This window comes from Athene cunicularia, assembly GCF_003259725.1.
Source record: "Athene cunicularia isolate RWA chromosome 1 unlocalized genomic scaffold, athCun1 chr1_part1, whole genome shotgun sequence".
Classification (NCBI taxonomy): domain Eukaryota; kingdom Metazoa; phylum Chordata; class Aves; order Strigiformes; family Strigidae; genus Athene; species Athene cunicularia.
The window spans coordinates 66,284,040-66,307,966 of NW_020799091.1; the positions used below are offsets into that span (position 1 = coordinate 66,284,040).

General features: G+C 39.4%; 2 protein-coding genes across 3 annotated transcripts in view; one reads left to right on the plus strand and one right to left on the minus strand.

Moving 5' to 3' along the window:
* The window catches only part of FHL2 (four and a half LIM domains 2), a 66,513-nt gene extending 57,985 nt beyond the window's left edge, over positions 1-8,528 (plus strand). For both annotated transcript variants that reach the window (XM_026843501.1, XM_026843492.1), the window contains exons 3-6: positions 828-1,002; positions 4,068-4,237; positions 5,953-6,139; positions 7,648-8,528. In XM_026843501.1, coding sequence (XP_026699302.1) covers positions 828-1,002; positions 4,068-4,237; positions 5,953-6,139; positions 7,648-7,799 — 684 coding nt within the window. In that variant the 3' untranslated portion in view covers positions 7,800-8,528. The remainder of the gene's footprint in view (positions 1-827; positions 1,003-4,067; positions 4,238-5,952; positions 6,140-7,647) is intronic.
* A 2,196-nt stretch (positions 8,529-10,724) lies between these two features.
* C1H2orf49 (chromosome 1 C2orf49 homolog) lies at positions 10,725-22,780 on the minus strand. Its single transcript, XM_026843508.1, has 4 exons — positions 22,601-22,780; positions 20,649-20,815; positions 14,641-15,013; positions 10,725-11,709 (listed from the first exon to the last, which is right to left on the minus strand). The coding sequence occupies exons 1-4, from the start codon at positions 22,736-22,738 to the stop codon at positions 11,653-11,655; spliced, it is 735 nt and encodes a 244-aa protein (XP_026699309.1). The 5' UTR covers positions 22,739-22,780; the 3' UTR covers positions 10,725-11,652.
* Between the last annotated feature and the right edge of the window lie 1,147 nt (positions 22,781-23,927).

Consider the following 23,927-nt stretch of genomic DNA (forward strand, 5'->3'; position numbering starts at 1 on the left):
AAGCCTATATATTTTGGGGTAGACACCTTTTCTTGTAATGATCTAAGCTTCATTTTGTCTGAAGTCCTAAGACACTGTTCAAGTGTTACGTAATTAAACCATCTTAATTTAAATTTTAAAAGGTACAATCCATCCCTTTAGGTCACAAGTTTTAGAAGGACCCATTTTTTTAAATAATAAAAGTACCACTGTGGGGAGTATTTTAAATAGTTAGGTGCCCATGGCCAGAATGTTCTGGATCACTGGCTGCAGGTACAACATGGTCTCCTCTCTTCCAGCCTGATACACATCTGAAGCATAGGTAAACCAAAACATAAGACTGAGTAAAAATTAGTTGCAGTGAAAAAAAAAAAAAAAACAGATCAGACCAGTTCCCCCCTTGGTGTAAATTTGTTGAACTGAATAAACACCAGAAAGTAACTGGGAAAAAGGTTTCTGTCCAGAAGCAAACAGCTATGAAATGACCTAGAAACCAGCAATAGCTAAGACAAATAGGGGAAGTCTGTTACACCTGTAAGGTTAAAAAGTTTTAATCTGACTCAAAAATGGGGCTTTATTCTCAAGGAAATACATAAATAGAACTAGGTCTTCCTCTGCCACATACAAAAAATGAAGGTTACCTTGAACTGAAAAAGGGTCAATAGTTGTCATACACTGTTCTTCGTTATCATAGTTCACCTTCATCAGAACATTTTGTTTTCTTGAGTTGTGCAAATTATCCTCAGCTCCTGGCCGTGGTTCAAATTTGACATGTTTGCCTTCACTGAGTTCACTTCAGTTGTGCAAATTATTCATTCTGCTTACTCTGTGGTTTTGGATTTCTACAGGATCTCTCTTACAAGGACCGCCACTGGCATGAAACCTGCTTCCACTGCTTCCAGTGCAAGAATTCATTGGTGGACAAACCTTTTGCTGCAAAAGAAGAACATCTACTTTGTACTGATTGCTACTCCAACGAATACTCTTCCAAATGTAATGAGTGCAAGAAGACTATTATGCCAGGTTAGGATGCTCACTTTTCAGACTAAGAAAAGATTATGCTAAATATCAAGCCAAAACTCAGCAACATTTGTGACAAACATTTTCTCTTGACTATCTCTGCTAAGTCATGGTGAAATTTGTAAAACACAGTTGATGGTGCATTCTAAGTCATTTCCACATAATTTTCATAATGGATCATGATAGAACTGTTATGCACATGAAGCAGATCACTCTTGAAAATTAGTATTTATTCCATTTAGCATTTTTATTGAAATTTATAATTTTCTACAGCAGTATTCATGAAAAGGCTTTTGATGGCTGGACAACTAAAATTGATCTTTCTGTCCAATCCCAACTCAGTACTCTGTCTTGATTGGCTTCCACTGCTTGAAGATCAGAAGCAGCTTGCAAATTTAACAGCTTAATTCACAATTTAGCTTTTTTATGTAATTACTATAAATTTAACTTCTACCATAAAAATGAAAAATTGGTCAAAGTGCCTCCAAGGTCTTTCTTGAGCACAAAGGTATGAAGAAACAGGAAAGAGCTATTTTCTTTTTCAACATGAAACATGAGATTATAGTAATAGATTGCTAAAACCTCATCTGCTCGTGTCAATGCAAGAGCATTCTGTGATGATTTGAGGGCTTAATGTGGAAGGAATATTGGTCCAGAAATAAAATATTAAAAGGCAATTTGAAGAATCCATGTACGTGCTCCATAATGATTACTAGTCACTTTTTCCAGTAAAATTTTTCCTTGGCTGGTTCTGACAGTGGTCATATATTAGACAAAAGCTGAAAACCACAACGCTGTGCACCTAAGGTGTAAAAATGAGGGCTTGATGATGAAATGGGACATACAAATGGAAACAACAATGACATTTAAAAGCAGATGGCTCTATCTATTCATGATGGAGTTCAGGCATCTCCTTCTATTATTCTATGTGCACCTGTCTTTACTAATAGAGCATTAACAACTCACAACTTTGGGGACAGTACTAGTTTTAAAGCTGAAACTACCTATATGTATATATTTTTAAGACTGTTCATCAAATTCACACCCATGACCAGTGAGCTTATTTACCGAATGGATCTCTTTTTGCCTATTATGCCAGCTATAGATTGATAAGTAGTAATGGAGGCTGGATTCAGCAACACACATAATCCCTTCTTATAATCTGAAACAGAAGAAATCAATTTTTATGAAGCTCTACAACCATCAACAGGTCGCTTATTCAAGATGCCATGATGTTACCACATTCCGAGAGCAGTACACCCAGCATGTATTTTTTTACCTACACAGCACACCATATTAGTACAGGAGCTACACCAGAGCACTATGATCACCAACTGAAGCATAATTTATTTTGAAAGAACCAGCAAGTGGCTGGATACCCTTTATGCAGACTGTTAATGCTACACTTGCCCTTTCCTTTGCTCCACTAAATGTACAATTTAGATTTAATGCAGCATTATCATGACATGCCTGTTAAGTACTAAAGTAATTACAAGCTTGATCTTTCAGTCCTGCTGCAAACTAAACTCCCACTGACTTCAGTCCAGCAGCTAACAAAAAGGGCTCCCCTTGCCTTGAGTTCCAGTGACAACACAATCCCAAAGCAAGAACAGCTAAAAATGTGAAAATAAAAATCTAGAGTATTAAAAAAAATTATCAACATCTCCCTTTTCCAGAACATCATTCCTTCAAGGCCTGATTTATTTGCTCCTTGGTATGATATAGAAAGTTACCAGCACAGAGAGTGCATAATTCTTAAAAGGTGTCCATTAATAATCAAATGGATAAGAAATATTCAAGCATGTAGGCATCAGGCAGAAAGATAATTAACAGTTAATTTACTACACTCCTTGCAAGTCAATTCTATTAAAAAAAAAACTTTGGGCAGAATTTAATGTGACTGAAAAAAAAAAAAAAAGAAGAAAAACATGCAACTAGTAAACAAAGAGGAATTAATGCTTAGGAGGGACAAACGGTAAAACTTCACCCTGCAGAAATGGGGGTGGTGAGAGTTAGCCTCAAAGGAGTTAATGTGGTGGTTCATCATGAGCCAACACAATCAGCTTGTCAGTCTTCCAAGCACTTGACATCATGTTTGCTGCTACAGGCTTCAAAAGTAATGCAGAACTGTAGAAGCACCATTTGTTTCTTCTTCCTTTCTGGCCAGTATCAAATATTCTGACTCAGACTGGTATATAGGAAATTACATAGCGTGCAAAGAAATTTGTCCATATAATAGGGCATCTCCAATTTCCTGGAAGGGCTGAGTCCACCTGTCATACAGTGGACTGAATCTGCAAAGTACAGTACCCATACCCTAAAACTTCATTCAGCTCCTAACTACCATACCATTTTTCTGCTTCTCAGTAAAGGATTGTTTAAAAGATTTTTCTTCCTTTCACGTTGCAACTACAGTTTAAATACAACAGAAGACAGACAGAAAGCTTCTTTCTTATTGAAAGTATCAAGAGACAGGAAAACATTTAGTGTAGGTGTTGCAGAGATGAAAACCATTGCAAATTTACTGTGGACCTCAACGAAGACAGGAATAAAGCCCCAGAGCAGATATGAAATAATCCTCTGTCTCAGACAGTGACTATAATTTATTGGGAAAGGGAGGCAAGCAGCTTGCCAGGAATTAACCAGGTATCTCGCAGCTGTCTAAAAAAGAAACAAAAGGGACTTGGAACGAACAAAGTCAACCTTTAACAAGCAATGGCCTTACCTTCACTCAGCACTAACAGCAGCTTTTATGGATGTCTCACCAATTCTCCAGAATCTTCCTGTGCATTAGAATTTATTATTAGTTCTAATAATACTACAAAAACGGTGTCCTAAGTCTTGATAATCAGCAGTAATTTTTTCTCTTCTTTATAGGAGAACCACCACTCTCTCTCCAAAAACTTAAAATGGTACCCAATAGCATGCAAAGCTGGTAGGAACATGAAATAGCTTCTAGCTCACAGCTGCACGGCTTAATGGCTGACAGACAGCTGTCAGGCAAACAAGAGCTACAAATTGCATCTGTCTCAGCCAGAAGTTCAGCTGATGCTCTGGTCTCATTACAGGTACTCGGAAGATGGAATACAAGGGCAACAGCTGGCACGAGACCTGCTTTATCTGCTACCGTTGCCAACAGCCTATTGGGACAAAGAGTTTCATCCCTAAGGACAATCAAAACTTTTGCGTACCCTGCTATGAAAAGCAGTTTGCCATGCAGTGCGTCCAGTGCAAGAAGGTAGTGCTCTTATTTTACTTGCCTAAAACCGAAAGGATTGAACTCAATCCCATTTTACGTCCAAGTAGGTAGAAGATCTTATTTTTCTATGCGCATTAAAAGATTCAGAATCAACTGATTTTAAGAGATTATATGATTTCAGTTCCCATCCTGCACCAGGCACAGAATTTACTACAATGAGAATTCCTTTGCTCAGGGTTGAAGATTCCTTTGCATTGAAAGCATACAGAGAACACATTTTTAAAAACAAAACAAAACAACATAAAAACTCTGTAGTGGAATAACCTCATTCCAGTACAACCCAAAATATACCATATAGTTAAACATTTCAACTGCAAGGAAGATGAGCTAACACTGATCATTTTTTATTATTCTAATAAAATTCAAGACAGAGAGAGAAGCTTTACACAGAGCAAATTCTGTTCATGAAATAAATCAGTGTGCTTAGAAGTACAACTTTCTAGGCTAAGGGCCTTTTATTTGCGAATTGCTTAAATTCTGTACACAGACACTGATAAGAATTTTGGAATTCTTTCCTAAAAAGAATTGTCTCATCACTTATGGAACTAAGAAAGCCCAGTTTCCTACAGATATATGCATAGGCAAAGACAATCAAAACTATAGCTTTTCACACTTTCCCACTGCCACTGTTTCCTCTTTGTCTCCCTGTACCCTCTGCATACTTCCAGCCACCACCTATGCCCACACTACACACTTTCTTTCATGGGTGCTACCTGCTTGTTTGCCCTTCTAGTCAAGCAAACCTCAGTCTGGTCAGACATACAAGCTGGGCAGAAATGACTGCATCTTTGCTGCTGCACAGGCAAAACAAAACAGGTAAAGGCTCAGTTGTTCTTTCAGCCTTTGACTAGAGTATACCTAATTACCTCCACTACCTCCTATCTATCCATCAATTTTCTGAAGCTTCTAGGAGTTTTGTATCTCAAAAACTGTCTAGTGTCCAATTTTAACCACATTTGAGAAGAGGCTCAAAAATACTTGAGAAAGAGGCAAAGACATAGATTAATCACATATTAGGTAGCATGATCACACACAAGCCTGATTCTCAGGGAATCTCCCTTTAGGGAAGAAAGGAAGAAAAATTAAAACTGTCCAGTTTTACAGCCTTCTTAGGAATACTTAAAGGATAAAAAAAGTTCAGTTTGTCTAGCATCAGGAGAGCTGCTTTTGTAGGCAACAACTTGTTATAAGAGAGAAAAAAAACAAAACAAAACAACCTTAAAACAAACAAGTCCAGAGAAGCAGAAAGCAAAGACTTCATCTAAAATTTGAATTAAAACATTCTTTGCCAAGGAAAGTAACAGGGAGGTTGAAACATGTAAGGTAGTTCCTTCACCACGAAGAATGGGACAGGTGAAGGAGATGAGACGCATCCTAGTGCATGCATATAAAGAGCAGCATACAAAGACTAGCTTTACAAACCAAGAGGACAATTGAGAGTAAGTTAATACAATATATACAAAATAGAAGTACTTTCAGCATTGGTCTTCTTTGTATAAATTAGGAAATTACAATAAATCACTTGCATTATTTTTTCAAGGTCAACTCTAGCCAGAATGATGACTTCACTGCTGTTAAGCCTTCTTTCCCTCCTTCCCCCCACAAAAACCTCAACCCCCTTTCTCTCTACCAAATCAAGATACAAACATGCCACCCTCAAGAAAACACCTTCTGTCTTACTTTCCATAAAACAGGCTATCACTACAGGAGGCGTTACTTACCGGGAGCAGCCATGGCATAAGGAGTGCTTCGTTTGTACTGGATGCAAGAAGCAGTTGTCTGGTCAACGCTTCACCTCCAGGGATGAGTTCGCATATTGCCTGAGCTGCTTCTGCAACCTCTATGCCAAAAAATGTGCTGGATGCACAAACCCAATCAGTGGTAGGTCTCTCACGGCCGGTGCCTTTAAATTTTGGGGTTTTTTTTTAATGAACTGCTTCTAATATTCAAAATAGTTCAATAATTCATACTGAATAACTTGAGAAACTCGACACTATATAAAGATGTGTGAAATTAACTACTTATGATGCCTTTCAAGTGCCTAACAAAAAGAAATGGAAGAGGTCCTTAAATTGAATTTTCCTCCTTTTCACCTGATTTTCATAGAACATGGTAGACACAGAGTAACAGAGCTATGCATGTAGTAGGATATGCATATTCTGTACACCACTTCACTTGGTTCATGAGAGGCATCACTGGCCCCAACAACAACAGTCCCTTCACCAACAGAAAAGTGTCTAACTGGCTTATACCTGATGCTGTAGCACAGCACATTTCTTCCCTGACTTTTCAGGACAGCAACTGAGAAATCACAAGGCTTTCCAATGCAAAAGTATTTAAAGAAGTGATGGCTTAGAGCTTTACTATGAAACACTTTGCATAAAAATATCTTCTGTGAAGTAATCAGCACTTAACAGCATCATCCATACAGTATAAGGCTGCAAATCTGAGTTATATCTGGATCATTTTCTCTTGTTACTGCTCTGCCCTTGTGCCCGTCTCTCACTAATATACACCTGACTCCATAGCTCCTAGAAAAGTCAGTGCATAACACCACAGGTACTATTTTCTGTTCATGGGAAAGAGGCATTTCTCTCTTGAATATTGCAGTCTCTCTACCATATGCTGTTTTTTTTCAAAATGTGCTACTAAAGGGAAAACAAAACAAAAAACCGTCTCATCAGGTAGAAGATATGCCCAACTAAGTCTTTCCACTGACTTCCAGCTAGTCATTCCAATGCATCATGTTCAAATTGCTTGTCACTTCTGAGGTTAAGCAAGAGATAACTACTACTAAGAGACATTTGTTCCTTTTCTCTCTTTTTCCTGTACAACTTCAATACCCCTTATGATAACCTCCATAGCCTCAAAATCTTGAATGCTTTTTGCAGTTTACTAACCTGCTTCTTTTCTTAAGGCACACTTCCTTCAAAGCTATGATTCAAAGTCATGACACAACCTGTCAAACTTCTTTTTTAATGATCTAAAATGAATTTTTACAAAACAAAATTAACTTACTCAGACACTGTAAATCATTCTGTAAAAAACTATCAGACTTCTGTTCAGGGGCAGTTGCTTTCCTTTTCTTCTGCTGTATATTGTAGTGCCGTACCTTGAAAGTTAATTTCTGCCATTATCACCAGTGATAACAGCCTAGTTCACCAACTTAGCTGAAAGCAACAGAACGATTTGAGGATGGAAATATAACTTGCTACAGAGTAAGGGTGGCAAAATTAACACAGCAACAAATAGATTTGTCACAACGGCATTTTTTCACTACTGGATATTGGATCTCCATAGCAATCCATGGGGGGAGTCTGCAATAGCATCACCTGATGACTGATGTGCTATTCTTTTCTTGTAACAGAATGCTTTTGGTTTTCAAACAGGACTCGGAGGAACCAAGTACATCTCCTTTGAAGAACGGCAGTGGCATAATGATTGCTTTAACTGTAAGAAGTGCTCCCTCTCATTAGTGGGTCGCGGCTTCCTCACGGAAAGGGATGACATCCTTTGCCCTGAATGTGGGAAGGATATTTAAAGCTCAAAATAACAGGTGGGGAGAGGGGAGTAAAGCCGTGCTTGCAATATATAGTCTGAAATACACAGATGTTCAAAACTAGCTTTGCCACTCTGTATTTCGCTGTACTATTAACATTACTCAATCTTTTTCTTCAAACTCTCCAAATCCGGAGGGAAAAAAAAACTTTAAAATCTCTAGTAGCAGTGTTGGTGTTTAAGATTTCTACGGCTAACCAAAACTAATGCAGAACCTGAGATGTAAAACCACTTGGGTGTCATTGACAGAGCATACTCTTTTTGTTGTGTTTTTTTTTTTTCCTTCCACTAAATATTCCAGTTACAAGCAAGTGATATAGTTCAAGGATTACAATGGCCACGCACAATATGTTCATAGATGGATATTCAGGGTGAAACCCTCAGCCTGCTGAAATCAATGGCAAACACCATTCAATTTCAGTAAGGCTGTGGTCTCGCCTCAGTGCTCTTAAGCTATGTGACTAGTGTGTGCTGTCAGGTGTGTAGAAAGACTGCGAACGTAGAGGGTGTTTCAGTGTACAAGGATTTGTGCCGTGCCATAAAGAGATAATGATAAAACAGTTGAAGTGGGAGTGCTTCCTAACAGGTACATATTTTATTGCATGACTAGCTGATCATTGTGTGAAGTACAAGTTCTGATTGACAGTGTCAGTATTACAGTTAGTTGACATTACACTGCACATTGTATTTTTCAAAATAAAATCATTTAAAACAAAATTGTGATTGTGGTTTAACTGTATTTATGTATCAGATATTTACAAATAAAATGCTTTCACAGTCCGAAGAAACAATGTAAGAGCCATACAAACACAACCCTTTTTGCAACCAATCATCATGAAACTGTGGAGTTTAGACAATCCTCTGATAGGCCCTGCTGATACAACATAAGTCTCCTAACTAACTGAAATCATTGGGGAAATTATCTCTAAAACTGGACCGTGTGAAAATACCCAACTGACTGCAGTTAATAAAAATACGTTTATAGGCTCTAAACTCAAACCCAAACTATTTTTCTTCTCAGCAAGCAAGGAGGTCAAGACAACTCAGAAGACATTTATCTTTGCAAAAGTCAGAAGTTTAACTACCATACTAGGGCACGCTTTAATTTTGTTCTATATTGCAATACGCAATACCCTTAGCTCTAGAACAATTTCTGCTACATGTCTGCTGCAAAGGCAACTGTCAGCAACAGCATGATGGCAGGATAATAAAATCAAGAGGAAACAATCCAAAGGAAGGTAACTCTCTTACCAAAGCAAACTTCAAGAAATATGGCCATGTTATGCAATGTATGATCCCAGTATACCTTCCAGGTGGAATTCAGTTGTATACAGCAAAAGGAGGAAAGTAATATGTCACACTTTCAACAGGAATCTTCTGATGTGGGAAGAAGAATTAGGAATATACTTATTTTGTGTGTAACTGGATAAGGAGTTTGGTCCTAGTTCCTGCCACCACTCTTGAATTTGTTTCTTTTTATACCAAGTGTAAAGTGCTCACAGGTCATTCGTCTCATTAATTCAACAAGCCAAACAGATGCATCAGATCAGATTTGGTTTACTGTACACCATTTGAAGAATGTGGCTGGCTGACATTTTTGAAGTGCACACCATGCTAATCTCATTTCACTCAATGACTAAATTCTAGCCTATGGTGACTTCATTCTATGATGAAGGCTGTAGTGAAGAATAGCCATAAAAATCCCTCTTATATCCACACCTGTCAAAAAAAGGCAAGCACCTCACTCTCTCCTCTGGGGTCTGGCAATCCCCCAGCACACTGCAGCTCTGCTCGAGTACTTTGGTGAGAGAAGGATTACTATTAGCTAAGTGGGTAGTGGAAGGTACTAAGAGCAGTATGGCTTGCACCTTGCCCCCCACACGCTACAACAGATGGCAAAATGGTCCCAGCTTTGGGGAAAGGCAGGTGAAACATGACAAGTCTGGAAAGCATCCCAACTTGAAAACAAGACTGTTACCATGCAGTAGCAGCATCATGCTATCATTCCAGTACAGTTCTGCATATCACTCCTTAACACGTACCAGCACACACGTGCTCCTAGCAACTGAAACTACAACAAAATATAGCCTTGGTTCTAAACCACTGCCAAGAAGCCACCCACAAAACAGAACTCCTACCAGACTGTTACACTAGTGTAAGGACCAGCACTTCACATGACACTAACCACTGCTAAAACTCCAAAGTAGCTACTGAGCTTTTTACCCTGTAAGCTTCTTCTTAAGTTCTAATCACTTGGAGTCCACTGAAATATAACCGTATAAAGTGAACAAGTTTAATTACATCACAAAAACAAGTCAGCACTATTTTGTTTGCTTTTAATTGACTTTATTTAAATAGGATAAGGCTACTTAAAAGACAACTCTTTACATACAAAATGTACATTACATTAAAGTTTGCTGTACTCAAGTACAAAAACTGCACAAGTGTTTAGTAAAAGGGAAACAGCACAGTATTTCAAAACACATTCTTACCATTTTACATCATTCAGGAAGTGCCTTTTATGTCCTATCAGTGAATGGAGAATTTCTGTCAGTAATGAATTCAGCTATAGTTTTTGGTTTCGATATTAACCAATGTTAAAAACGTAAACAAGCTTTCAGATCACTACTGACAGCTTCTTTTAGTGAGTTAACTAAGAGGATTTAGAAGTTGATTCTTTTTTTGTTTATTAAGTCTGAGAGCATAATTATTGTTTACCATCCATATCTAAAATGGATCTAAATTGGCTTCACCCTGAGCCACTGAGATTTCAGAAAAATGTTTCCATCAACTTAAGTGGATTTCTGCCTTATAAGGGACTACCAATAGTCCAGATGAAACACCAAGTTTCACAGAAAAACAATATCCATCTAAAATTATCAATGGAAGGGAAAAAAAGTTTTTTTGGGGTTTTTGTTTTTTTTTTTTTTTTTTTTTTTAACTACATACACTAATGCTCTTAAGGTACTTCTTTGTCTTCATGTCCCTGTCCCTTTCCAATAGTTACCTCAGAAAGCACTGGCCTGCATTCCACAGGTTTTCCCCATATTCTATAAACATAACTAACCAGGAAAACAAGTAAATTTGCTACATCAGCACATTTTTACACTTATGCATGTATAAAATATGCCTATGTATCTAAGAGAACATGGCACTAATCCATTCACTACTTCCTCTCAAAGATTTATATCAAACAGTCTAATGGCATACTTCCATCTGCACATTTCATATTTCACATGTCAGTAAGAGAAACTTCAATTTGAAGTAACGCTGTTAAAATAGTTCACCTCTTATCACCAACCTAACTTGCACTGTAAATTCTACACTCCTGTGCAACAAAAAGGAAAAGATTTTGTCTCAGACTATCTTATCAGCAGAATGGTCAGTTTTCTTATCTAAATTAATTATCTTTTTAAAACCAAAAAATCTCTTGGAATCACTCTGAATCGCAATAGCTATTTTAACTATTTAACCAGAAGTGAAACACAACTGATTCTTACTGAAACAAAAAAAAATATTTATATGTGTGAATCATAGTGACATGCAGTAGATGAACTATAATAATCTTGAAAACTAAGAGGGGGGTTTACTATATTGTAATATTACCACCTTTTAAAGAAGTAATGAATTATCTGGTGTACATGAGTAGACACTCTTAAGGTGACTGGTGATAATGACTCCAGCTTTACAACAGGGATCTTTTAAACTTGTTAAAACTTCACAGCAATCTGAATCCCTGTAAGGTTTAAAAAGAAGTGTACTTAAACTGTTTAAATATGACTTATCTGATTGAAAATATGGAAGTAACATTTATGTTTCAAGCACCATTAGCTGTTTCATGGCCATGTAACATGCTGGATTTTCTTCTTTGCTTCCGTAGGCTTTAGGTCATTCTGAAATAAAGAAAATATATAAGTATTCCTAGATATGCTGTGCAAGTAGGAGTTAGTAATTAACCTGCCATATTCAAATCTAGTACTGGCTATTGTAGTATTCAGCTATATGCTACTACAACAGCTTTCTATTGCCATCTTGTGGACAAAGTTAAATATCACAGAACTTCTCTAAAGAAAAATAAAGCCACTGAATTTAACTACCTGCAAATCATACATGCCTATTGGTTTTTCTTAATCCTACAATTAGTTATGCAAAAATATCTTAAATTAGGCAGCTGAGAAACGGGTACATATTGGAGTTTCAAAACATACTTCTAAAGTTATTTCAGACAGCCTTCTTAAAATACATGTTGAAACTGGATTGTATAAGAAAAAAACCATACAACTAGGAAACCAACTTTGTTTTGTCAAATAGTAAAAACATTAGAAAAAAGAGATGGAAAAGTTGGTCTTCCTTTGTAATGACTTGTATAAAAAGCAAAACAATTGCCAGTGTCTCAGATGAACTCATTTTTCAAGTCCCACCTCAAGAAACCAGAAAAAAATCAAGCAATCCCAAAGTAAAACAATGGCAGATTGAAGTGTTGAAATAATTACCTTTCACCATCTAAAATAAGAAAAAATTATCTGAGAAATTAGAGCTTTAATAGTTCACACAAGCAGAGAAAAGACAGGTATATGAGATTTCCAGAACATTTTGCAACACGCTGGTTTGGGGAGCACAATCTAGAGATCTCTCTTCTTAAGAATTTCGGTGTTATTTTATTTACAGCAATCCTGTGGATTGCAACAGCTGGAAGGTTTAAGGAAATTAGATCCAAAGATCAGAGGGATAGTTCTGTGCTATTCAGCACAAGAACTTCAGATTTTCTTGAAAGTCAAAGAAGAGTCGCTTGCTTGAAAAGGCAATTGTCATCACTGTCATTATACTAAAAATATATCAGGCTTTATACTGTACAGCCATCTGTCAAGTATACTGGTTCTTCCTGGCTGCACCACTTATTATTCAATACGATAATCTTTAATTAGACAGTAAAGTAACACCCATACAACACACTTGCCTAACTTCAAACGTGTCTGACCAACAACAACCAAGGCACAACTGAACTGAACCTGTCTTAACTTGAACAACATAAACTGTGGCTAAGGTAGAAAGTCAAGTATCAGAGGTCATAACTTCTGCGTGTCAGTTATACAGTGTCACTTAAAAGTGTTTATCACTGTGTCTACAAAACATTTAAATTAAAGAAGCTCTGCGGTGTATACCAAAGAAGTTTCAGATGCTCTGCAGGTTCACATCTGACCGATACTTTGAAGAGTTCTAAATACTAAAATAAGTTAGTAATACAGGCAGTAGGAAACACACCTCACCAGCATAAATTTGATTCAAGCCCTCAGCCATGACTCTTGTAAAAGTTGCTAAAGCTGTCTTTCAGAACAGCCATGTGCTTAGGTGCTTGTGTTTAACAGATGTCTGGTGGAACCTACCAATCCAGGCAGCAAGGATATTACCTGTATTCTTGCACAAAAGGATTTTTAAAAAAAGAGATTAATAGCATTTCATGAAGGCAATATTGAAAAAGCAGAAGTTAGGTCTGGTGTCCTGGGAAAATTTTCATCAATGTAATTGCTCACTGCTATCTAAAGCTACCCCTGCAGTTCAACTGTGAACAGGTTATTTCTATTCCTCTGAAGCCCAGACTTATTCCAGATATTCCCATATTCCAGTGCAAATGTGAAAATTCCTTCATTTGTATCATGAAGGAATATGACAGAAATATAACACTTACCCATACCTCATGGCACGTTTTAAAGAGGAGATGGCCCATTGCTCCTTGATCACTGACAAGCCCATGAAGACTAATCAAACCTTTGCAGAAATAACCACTGTTCTACCTTTCTCCCCAACTGGCAGCTACAATCAGCACTATTTCCTACACTTTTAAAGATATGCCCTGCTGAATTCATATATACTGCCTTAGCAATTCTCTCATCACTTCAGCTCACCAGCCTCATTCTGCCCCCATCTGTAATGCAGTTCTCTTCTCTACAGAAAATTTGTTTGCAGCTGAATCTAACTTGCAGATGGAAGGTAACTTATTTACCTTAGCAGCTCAATCATCAGCCTTCTACTTGAGAACAGCACCCTTCTGTTCAAGATCTCAGTGTGTCTTTCTCATCATCTTATGGAAGCCCATGTTCCTGATTAAGATCACCATGGCTCAAAACGAGCACTTGACCTTTGGCCTCTCACTTCAACTATTATGGTTTGTTGTCATGGCTTCTCACTCAGACTCACAATCTAGGCAGCTGTCCAGATTTTCACATCCAGTTCCTTCCTCTAGCTTGCCAATTCCTATGTGAGATTTCAAACAGATGGCGTTCTTCCTCTAAGGATATATTCTACAGCTCTCAGCATCTCACTTCAGTTCCTGTAACATTTCTTTCTTCACTTTGACAAATGAAAGCTTGTCCTACTCAACCATTCAAGTGTGATTGTTACAAATATTATTCTTTTTTTTTTTTCTCTACTACAAGAAACAGACCACTTGTCCTATCTTTAAGGCTGTTCATGTTGTTCTGCAACACCTGTTCTTTCAGGCTGACCGGTAGGATTCTTTTGTTTGTTTTATTTGACTGCTACCAGCACCACCTTAAGTACTACCTACTTGCTCATTTTAAAATTACATGCATGTTTTCTACAAAGATGCCTCTCTCTCACACAGAAGTTTCACATGGACAAGTACAAAGGACTCAATTTTTTTCCTTCTAATCTTTCCTAAACTAGCTATTCTTTTGCCTGTTTCTGAATAAAGACTCTGCTATTACTCCAGAATAAAATAATCCTGAAAACTCTTAAAAGGTCTACCTCCTGAAAGTTTCTATTTAAAAAAAAAAGCTGCAAAACAAGATACTGAACATACATACCGGCAAATCAGATTCTTCTTTTGGAACAGCTCTCTTTAATTTCACAACAGTAGTTCCTGCTACTGGAGACAAAGGGTACACCTTCAGACTAGCCAACACACTGCTGTTAGTCTTTGAAATATTGTTCTGCTTAGCCTCATTGCTCCCCATTCCCAACTTAGCGTCCTCTGATAAACTGGAGGCTGAAATGTATGTTGAGGCATTTGAAGGAACTGATAATCTTCTAACAGTGTTGGTGGCGCTTCCAGCTGGAGGAGGTTTTAGGCGATCAGCAGCTCCATTCTCTGTCTTCTTCACCTTTATGCTTGTACTTGTTGAATTGCCATCAAATACAATTAATGGTCGTTTCCTTAAACCTTCCACCGTTGTAACACTGAAAGTAAAACATTATAAAATTCTCAGAAACATAAGCTAAATGATCCAAAAATAGCATATCCAAGACATCAGTAGTGAAACTGAATTTAACCTTGCTTAAAAATATATCCCCAAGTATTAACCTTAAACCCTTAGCTGCTCCAAACTTAGCACAGAAATTGCTTCCAAAATATAAAGGGGGAGGGGGCAGGGGATTGTGTGAGGAACAGTGTTTTTCAGCAAAAAGGGTTGTGTGAGGAACTTTCTAGTCAGACGATGACAGTTGTACAACCAAAGACCGTACGCTTATAACACTGTAGCTACCCCAGAGTAACTGAAGAGATAATAGTTGTTAAGCACCTCAAAAGGTAAATATTTGAGAAAGCGTGTGCCACCATACCTACATGAACAGCATCTAATATTCCAATGCTTCTAAATCTCCCTGTTTCTACTCTTATTCAAAATCATAATGTTAGAATAGTCTAAAATACTGTTAGACAAGGAACAAAAACATTAAGCAAAAAAAGCATACCTGTTTTTGAAATAAGCTGTCTTTGAACAGGAACCCTAAGCTGATTTAATTACTTTTTTTTAATAGTTTGTGCCTTTAAGCCTACATGTAGCCAGAGCCAGCCAATTTAGTAACAAATGATTCATGAAAAAGGAATACTATCAAACTAATATCAAAACTGTAGTATCATAAAACATCGTGACTGTCCAAAAATAAAGAACAAAGTTGTCATAGCTCACTCTACATGAATTTGGAGTTTTAAAAAAGCATTGCTCAAGAATGACAAAGTGTTTAGAAAGTGCAGATTTAACAAACAGGAAACCCAAACCACCATTAAATTATTTGATCCTTGTTTAGAATTTTGGTATACACTTACTGTTTAACCACCTAACATTAAACAGAGGAATAAAAGTTGAACTATAGGGTTTTCAACAATTATATTAATTTTTAATTAATAAATTTGACAATATTGTTAGGCTAGAACTATAATGTTAGGTCTCAATGGACTTCAAAATAAGCCTCAAGCAGAGACTCGATTCTTTCAACTTGGAACATCATCAGAGTAGTAGCTGCTGCTGAACCTCACATATAAAGAAATTATACATCACTTGCACAATTTACATCAAGACTGGAGGTTTCTTAAAACAAAATAAAGGAATCAAAATTTAAGAGCTCACAGAGCAAGAGAAAGTTCAGCTCTCATTCAGTTTTGCTTCTACATCATTATCTGTTCACAACTTATGTCACATAATCCTCTGCTTTTTCTATTCATCAGGTTCCCAGAAACAACAGAGACAATGAGAAATCTTCAATACATTTGGGACTTGTTTCTCAAGAGATCAGACACAACTCTTTGGCTTATATCTACAGTAGATGCGGTTTCTAGGAGAGCTTCTACAAAATGAGATTAGCTTCCAAGACCAGGGGTGTTTGGCCAGTCATGTTATTTCAGCTAAATACTACTGAAACAACACTAGTATTTAACACATCCATTAAATTAAGGAGTATAAATACACTGGTAAATCCTAAAAAGCTGACACACACTTCAAAAATAAAAACATGATACTTTTTGCTCACTTTGGCTTTATTCAGAATTTATTCAACACTCCTGACAAGCAACACATTCCCCAGCAGCCTTTTTTGGAAAGCTAGTTTACAAACTATGTGAAAGAAAAGATTTTATACTTTTTGCAGTTACCTTCCTTAACATAATAAGTTTGCTTTTCCTATGGAGTTTTTTTCTAAAGTCAGCTTGGTAAAGACTGGCAAGTCAGGAACTAACTGCAATTCTAAGAGGATTGTTATCTATTCTAAACTAAATTTTAGAATTGTAGCACTTTGTACAAATGACCACATGCTACAATACAGATAACATTCCCAGAGAAACACTTTAGGACAGTTCCAAAAGAAATCTGGATGCTGTACTGTCAAGAACTGTCACATCTAATTTTTAGATAAATGGCTGACAGAACACAGAGCCTTGGGTGTGACATTCACTTTCATTATATAAAGCACTGGCAGTGAAAAGTTTCAGAGTAGGACTCACGTTAGCCAGCACTCTTCTGAGAGAGGACAGTGACACTACCTAAGAGTTGCAAAGCACCATTTTGGGATTGTGTCCCCTCCTGCAGGACACTCTGTGAAACCTACATTTCAAAGAGCAGCTCCTACATCCTAGACAAACATTCTAGCCACCCTTTGGGCGGGGCTGGATGGAGGGCATGCTCTAATCCTGCTGGTTACTTTGTAGCACATGGTAAAGAATACAAGATTTACTAGAGGAAGCAAAAGCTTCTCTACATGAGCAATCTGAGTTTCAACTGTTTCACATGATTACTCATGTAGTTGGGATGTCCTCTGAACAACTCCCGATTATGAGGACCATTTAATGAAAAATGCTCCTATTCTTGTCTAGCTTAGCCTTGTACTTAAGGTAGGACCCTAAAACCAGGGAAAACAGTAGGGTTTAGCTCCCACCCCCTTATTATCCCTAATATTTGCATGTTACCAAAGATTCACCTCTACTGTGAAAGTCTGAAACTGGCCAGAAGTACCATGTTTTACACAGAACTCAACACTATCGGTGTATTAGCAGCTCTCAGAGGATGTCAAAGCAGCCTCTCAGGTGAGTAAGGAGAAATGGTGAGCTCTACCAAGGCCACAGCACTGAGCATGCACAGCCACAGTGCTCCTGGAGACAGAGTTTGTAGGTGAGTCTTCAAATTTGATGACACTTCAGAAACTACATATACATTTTGAGAATCATACCAGTCTCCTTCTTCCAGCAGGCAAGATTATCTTACAGAGCTACAAAATTAACTGTCCCTGAACACAAATACTTTCTGAAATGTTTGAAGTTGGATAGACTGCATTTGTTTCTATTTGGTATGATTGTTTGCAAGTTCTAATATTCAGTAATAAGATGTATAAACCATCATCTGTGACACCTGTGATCTGTGATATTTGATTGCATTATTGAGGTATAACACCTTACTGCAGCTCAGCTGATATACAGCAAGTCTTTTAGGACATGCCATCAATCACAAGCTGTAAAACTAAACATGATATTCAACACTGACTTTAAAATTTCAAGGTGTTTTTACCTCCTAACTGTAACTACTAGAGGCAGGCAAACACACTGAGCTGTGCTGATCAAGTCTCCAAGGCTCATATTAATTCCAGCACCTGTTGTAGAGCTGTGCTTTCCACAAAGGAACTTGTCAGAAAACTACTCTTGTTCATACAATCAATCAGTCTATCTGACCTCTAAACTGAACAGCACACTTAGTTCCCATCTCTGACTTGCACATAACTTAGAGCCTCACAATACCTAAGAATTTTGGTTTGTTTTTAAAAACAGGAACTCCAAGTTCTACTTCTTCCTCTGCACAATGGCATCGTGCAAGTTCTGCTTAAGTGGTGTACATAACTGTGAAGAAAAGTGTAATATCTTAATATCCAAAAGATGATTGAATTCCCTTCACTATTTCCATCAATATACTAAAACTGAAGTGTTCCCTGTGCAACTTTTACTTACTGAGAAGTGTTGAAAGTCTATTTTTCCCACTTCTCTGAGGTTAGTAATACTAGCAGTAAAAGATTAACTTTTCTAGACAGTATTTTGCCAGCATTTTTTCAAGTATAAAAGATTTAATACAAGCAAAAACAGTAACTGCTGAAAAATCTTAAAACTGTCTAACAACAGAGCAAAGGGCAAAGCCTCTTGTTAAATGCTCAGAGCAAGGAGATTGGCAGATTAAAAATATCTCTCTTTACTTACTATTTTCCCAGCAAATACTACATAGGTTTAACCATTACTGAATTTTAGTATAGCAAAATAAGAGCATCTAAACTTATTCTACATATAAACTCTGTAAGAAGCCATTCTCTCATTGAAAAAATAACATTGCCTCATTCTCTCAAAGACATCCAGCCTGCTATCTTTATTTCTTTGATAAAAAATTCTTCTACACCTATTTCGTCACACCAACAGTTTCTTATTATCCAAACACTCATGCTTTCATCAAGTTGCAAGTTGTAAACAGAGGTACTATAACCTTTTATGCACATGGAAAAAAAACAGAACTGATATAAGAAAATACAGTGTTCTAGCCCCTGCTAAATTTTTTAAAAATTAACAAAACAAAACAAAAAAATCACTCGACAGAATTTGTTTAGCTCTTTCTAGTTAGAAACCTCAGTAAAGCTAAAACACATTCATGAAATCAAAAAGCTGTAATACCGCAAAACTATAACAAGAATTTCTATCCACTTTAGGATTTACTGCTGAAGCTAAATCAGAATGCCACCAATTGCACACCATATATCAAAGACAAAATCTTGGGCAGGGGGAAGGTTGGGAGGAGAAGTGATTCAGTAAAATAAACTTCTGAGGAAGATTTTGCTTTCTGATCAAATACAAAGAGAAGGATTTTGAAAACACAGCAGAATGTTTCTTTCAGAAAGCAGATGTTAGTTTTGAATTGGACACACAAAGCTGCTGCAGCATACACCCCTGACTCTAGAGTAGACCAAGCCTGTCCAGGGAACAAGCATAATTAAACATGCTTTAGGAACTTCTCTTAAACACTGTAAATATGATTATTATTTAACAATTATATGGTGAAACAAAAAATAATTAATTCTTCTTCATTATAAAGAACCTTGAAATGTACCAATAACCTGGTACCAATACAGGCTGGGGCACGAAGGGATTGAAAGCAGCTCTGCACAGAAGGACTTGGGGGTACTGGTGGATGAAAAGGTGGACATGATGCAGCAATGCACACTCACAGCCCAGAAAGCCGACCACGTCCTGGGCTTCATCGAGAGAAGTGTGGGCAGCAGGCTGAGGGAGGGAGGGGATTCTCCCCCTCTACTCTGCTCTCATGAGACCCCCACCTGGAGTACTGTTTCCAGCTCTGGGGCCCCCAGCGTAAGGACATGGACCTGCTCAAGCAGGTCCAGAGGAGAGCCACAAACATGATCAGAGGGGTGGAGCACCTCCCCTGTGAGGACAGGCTGAGAGAGTTGGGGTTACTGAGCCTAGAGAAGAGAAGGCATGGGGAGACCTTACAGTGGCTATCCAGTACTTAAAGGGGACCTACAGGAAAGATGGTGACAAGCAGGGCCTGTTGTGATAGGACAAAGGGTAATGGTTTTAAAGTAAAAGAGGGCAGATTCAGACTTGATAGAAGGATGATTTTTTTACAGTGAGGCTGGTGAGAACCTGGAACAGGATGTCCAGAGAGGTGGTACTTGTCCCATTCTTGGAAACATTCAAGGTCAGGCTGGACGGGGCCCTGAGCAACCTGATCTAGTTGAAGATATCCCTGGTCATGGCAGGGGGGTTGGACCTTGAAAGATCCTTCCAACCCAAACCCTTCTATGATTCTACAATAAGCACTTTAAGCTAGTTACCATTAATAACATTTGGATGACAAAAAAAGACTATCTTCCCCTTTTTCCTATTAGTGCAGCAGTAGCATCTAACACTTCTGATACAGGAGAGGTGATTCGGCATTCTCTGTAAACTGTAACAACGCCCCAAAGCTGTACAAGTTTCATTAATCAAGAAAACTAAGATTAAACTAAACTCATTGTCCTAAATTCTCCAAGTCTAGCCCAATAAAAGTTAAATTACCTTTTATTATTACTGTTAAATTCATTTTGCTGTCTTTTCTTTTCCATCATTTTCCCCCATCTACTCTTTGGTAAGTCACGCTGAGGAAGGGGAATGGCATGTTGAATATAGAGATCAGTGAGACCATCTTTGTCCATCTTTACATCCTTCTCAACTAGTATATTTTTCTGCGGGGAACAGAAAAAAAGAAGAGTATTATGACAAGTTCAAAGCAAAAGCATCCTAATGGCATTTTTTTTTTCCAAAAACCACTTTAAGGTAGCGTATTGGGCATAAATGCCAGGGTTTCAGAAGTGAGGTGGCTACAGGGGTGACCAGTGTGGAGAGGTCATGAACTGCCCTGAGTCAATTAAACTTATTGTTTTAGCCTGGCCTCATGCCTTCCTACTGACAACTTTCCTTGTCCGCAGAAGTGTGGATTACACTCAGTCTCTCCCTTCAGTGAGGCAAGGGGATATGCAGGATGTTTGGGTCAGTGCACAGTGGTTTCTTTTTCCACTACCTGCAAACACATTTCTTCAGATATCTCCTCATGTGCCTCTTCCTATACATCCTTTTGTGTCTCCTGACGCTGGTGTCTGCCACTCTTTATTAAGTGCATTAGAGCACAGCTGCTGTAAACTCCTCTGCTTGAAATGCTGGTGTGTGATGGGCTGTGTCAGACAGCTGGATCCAGCTGCAACCAGTACTGGGCATTTCATCACCTTCACCCACACACGTCAACCCTGCAGCCTCTCCCTACCCAAAACTCTGCATTTTTTCCCCAATAAAAATAGCAAAAAAAGGGAAAAGGTATGCTAGACATACTGCTGATGATGACTGATGTTTTCATGCACTCTTAAACCCTAAATCTAACTACTGTATCAGAGTTCTTCTTCACACCTTTAAAAAACAGGCAACTAGAACATAACACAGTTCAAACTTACAGGTGCAGAGCCATACATCCTTCCCTAGTTCTCAAAAAGTTGCAAAAGGAGATTTCTAGTAACTGCCAGTTACAACCAAACATCAGTTTTCTTTCTGATCATGCATAGGGTTGTGAAAACAAATTTTCTTGGTACCTCCTGTCAAATTTATTAAAAGAGAAAAGACCCCACTAACTTCCTACAAACTAGGTCACTGAAACTAGGTCAAGTCCCTGCCACGACTGGTTTTGGCAACAATTCATGACTTCTGATGTGGGCCTAAAAACCCACGTGTGTCATCTTTGTTCACATAAAATTACACAGACAAAAGCATAAAAAAATTCAGCGAGCTCACACACAAACCTAAAACTGCAATTACTGTTGTTTCACGCACCTAAAATTTTCAGGCAAGGCAGTAACAAGCATTACAAATCACAGCAACTGAAGCTTCATATGGTCCAAAAGTGTTTATAACTCAAACTCATTTTTATGCATACTTAAGCATTACCTTGTCTGATTATGTGGGATGCATTTCCTTAATTCACTGGGTATGGACATGGCAAATTTAACAAAGATAGATTCCACTAATAATTTTTACTGCATGCAAACACATGTGTAACAGACACGCTGCTTTAGATAAATTACTCTTTAGCAGCTACAATGTTCAAACACAGCTCCTATGCAAACACAGGGCTATCCTACAGGCCTTCTCTAAGCAAGCACCTAGCCGACAAGAGTACCGACTTGGGTTTTGTTTGTTGTTTCCTGAACGCTTCTTGCACACCCGTTAAGGGCGGTACAAAGACGGGAAGCCGCAGGGTGTCTGGGAGAAAACTTCCAGTGCAGGTGATGGGGGTAGGAGCTTCCCTGCAGGGTGAAGCGGAGAAATAAATAGGGCAGGTCTAACGCAGAGGGGGAACGAGACAAGCAAGGCCGCAGGTCCGGGAGGCGTCCCTCGCCGCCGGGCGGGACAGGCGCCACACCCCCCCACCCCGCTTGATGTGCCGCCGCGGGGCCGAGCCGCTCCCCGGCGGCAGCCGGGCGCACCTGCTCCAGGGTGAGCAACAGGAACTCCTCCGAGAGCAGCTCTGGGTGCAGCAGCAGCTCCGACTCTGGACGGCCCGACCCCCGGTCCTCCTTACGGCAGCCGCCACCGCTCACCCGGCCCCTTCCCTGCGCCGCCATCTTCTTCCCCCGGCGACCCGTTTACCGGCCTCCCACAATGCCGCGCGGGAGAGGGGCTCGCGCGGAAAGCGACGCGCGGGAAGTGACGGCGGGGCGCGTGGGCGCTTTTTCGGGGTGTTCGTCGGTAAATGCGTGTGAGGGAGCGGCCGCCGGGCCGGGTCGGGCCCGGTTACCTGCGCGGGAGGGCCGGGCCGGGCTGTTGGCGGCAGCTAGACACGGGGAGGGAGAGGGGGGCTGGGAGCGGGGTTCAGAGCAGCCGCGCCGCAGCCCGCTTTCGAGTGACGTGGTGGAGCGGGAGGCGGCGTGCGGGCAGCTCGGCCGGCGGGTCGGAGGGCGTTTGGCGTTGCCGGTGAGGTTCCCCTGAGGGGCGGGGCGGGGAAAAGGAGCCTGTTCCGTTGCAGTCCTGCCGGTACATGTGGCACTTTGCCGCTGCCGGGCGTGGGAAGCTCGGCTGCTGAAGTAAACGGGGCCTAAATCTCGCCCGCAAGAGCGATAACCGCTAAATTAACGCTTCTTGTTTGCGCTGGCAGAAGTTGTTTAGTAATTCCGAATTCAAATAGCCGTGTGCTGCTTTGGGGTGGTAATCTGCTTTGCGAGTTTAAAAGCAGACAAGTATTACAACTGATTACATGAGGAAATTAACCATGTTGTTGTTACAACGTGAAAGTGCAACGTAATTTGAAGTACTTGATGCGTTTTACGGAATTACGAAGCAGAAGCAACGGAGTAATCACAAAAATAACACGCACGCGGAACAAATTCGCATATACATGACTACGTGTGGAACATGCTATCTGTATGCAGCACATCTAAGAATATGAATTCAATCTTTGAATATTTAAAATTCATTTAAGTGTACCAGCAAGCAACGCAATAACTGTTTGTGGACGTTATTTCACGTGGCGTCCTCAAAGCTGCCTTCTGGCAGTCTGGGCAGTTTGTTTCCTTGTGCTCGCCCTCCTCCGAAACCATCCGCAACTGCCGTGGTTTCTTGTTTTTTCCTGGGAGAGCTGCTCTCTCCATCTACACTTATCCTTCGTACGTCAGGGTCGGACCTGGTCCGTAACTAAGACCTGTAACGCAACTGCGGCGTTCGGGAAGAATAACCGTGCCGCCCCAGGCCGGCTGCATGGACGCTCCCTGCCCCGGCCGCGCCCCTGGTAGGCGGGGCTAGGCGAGGCTCCACCCC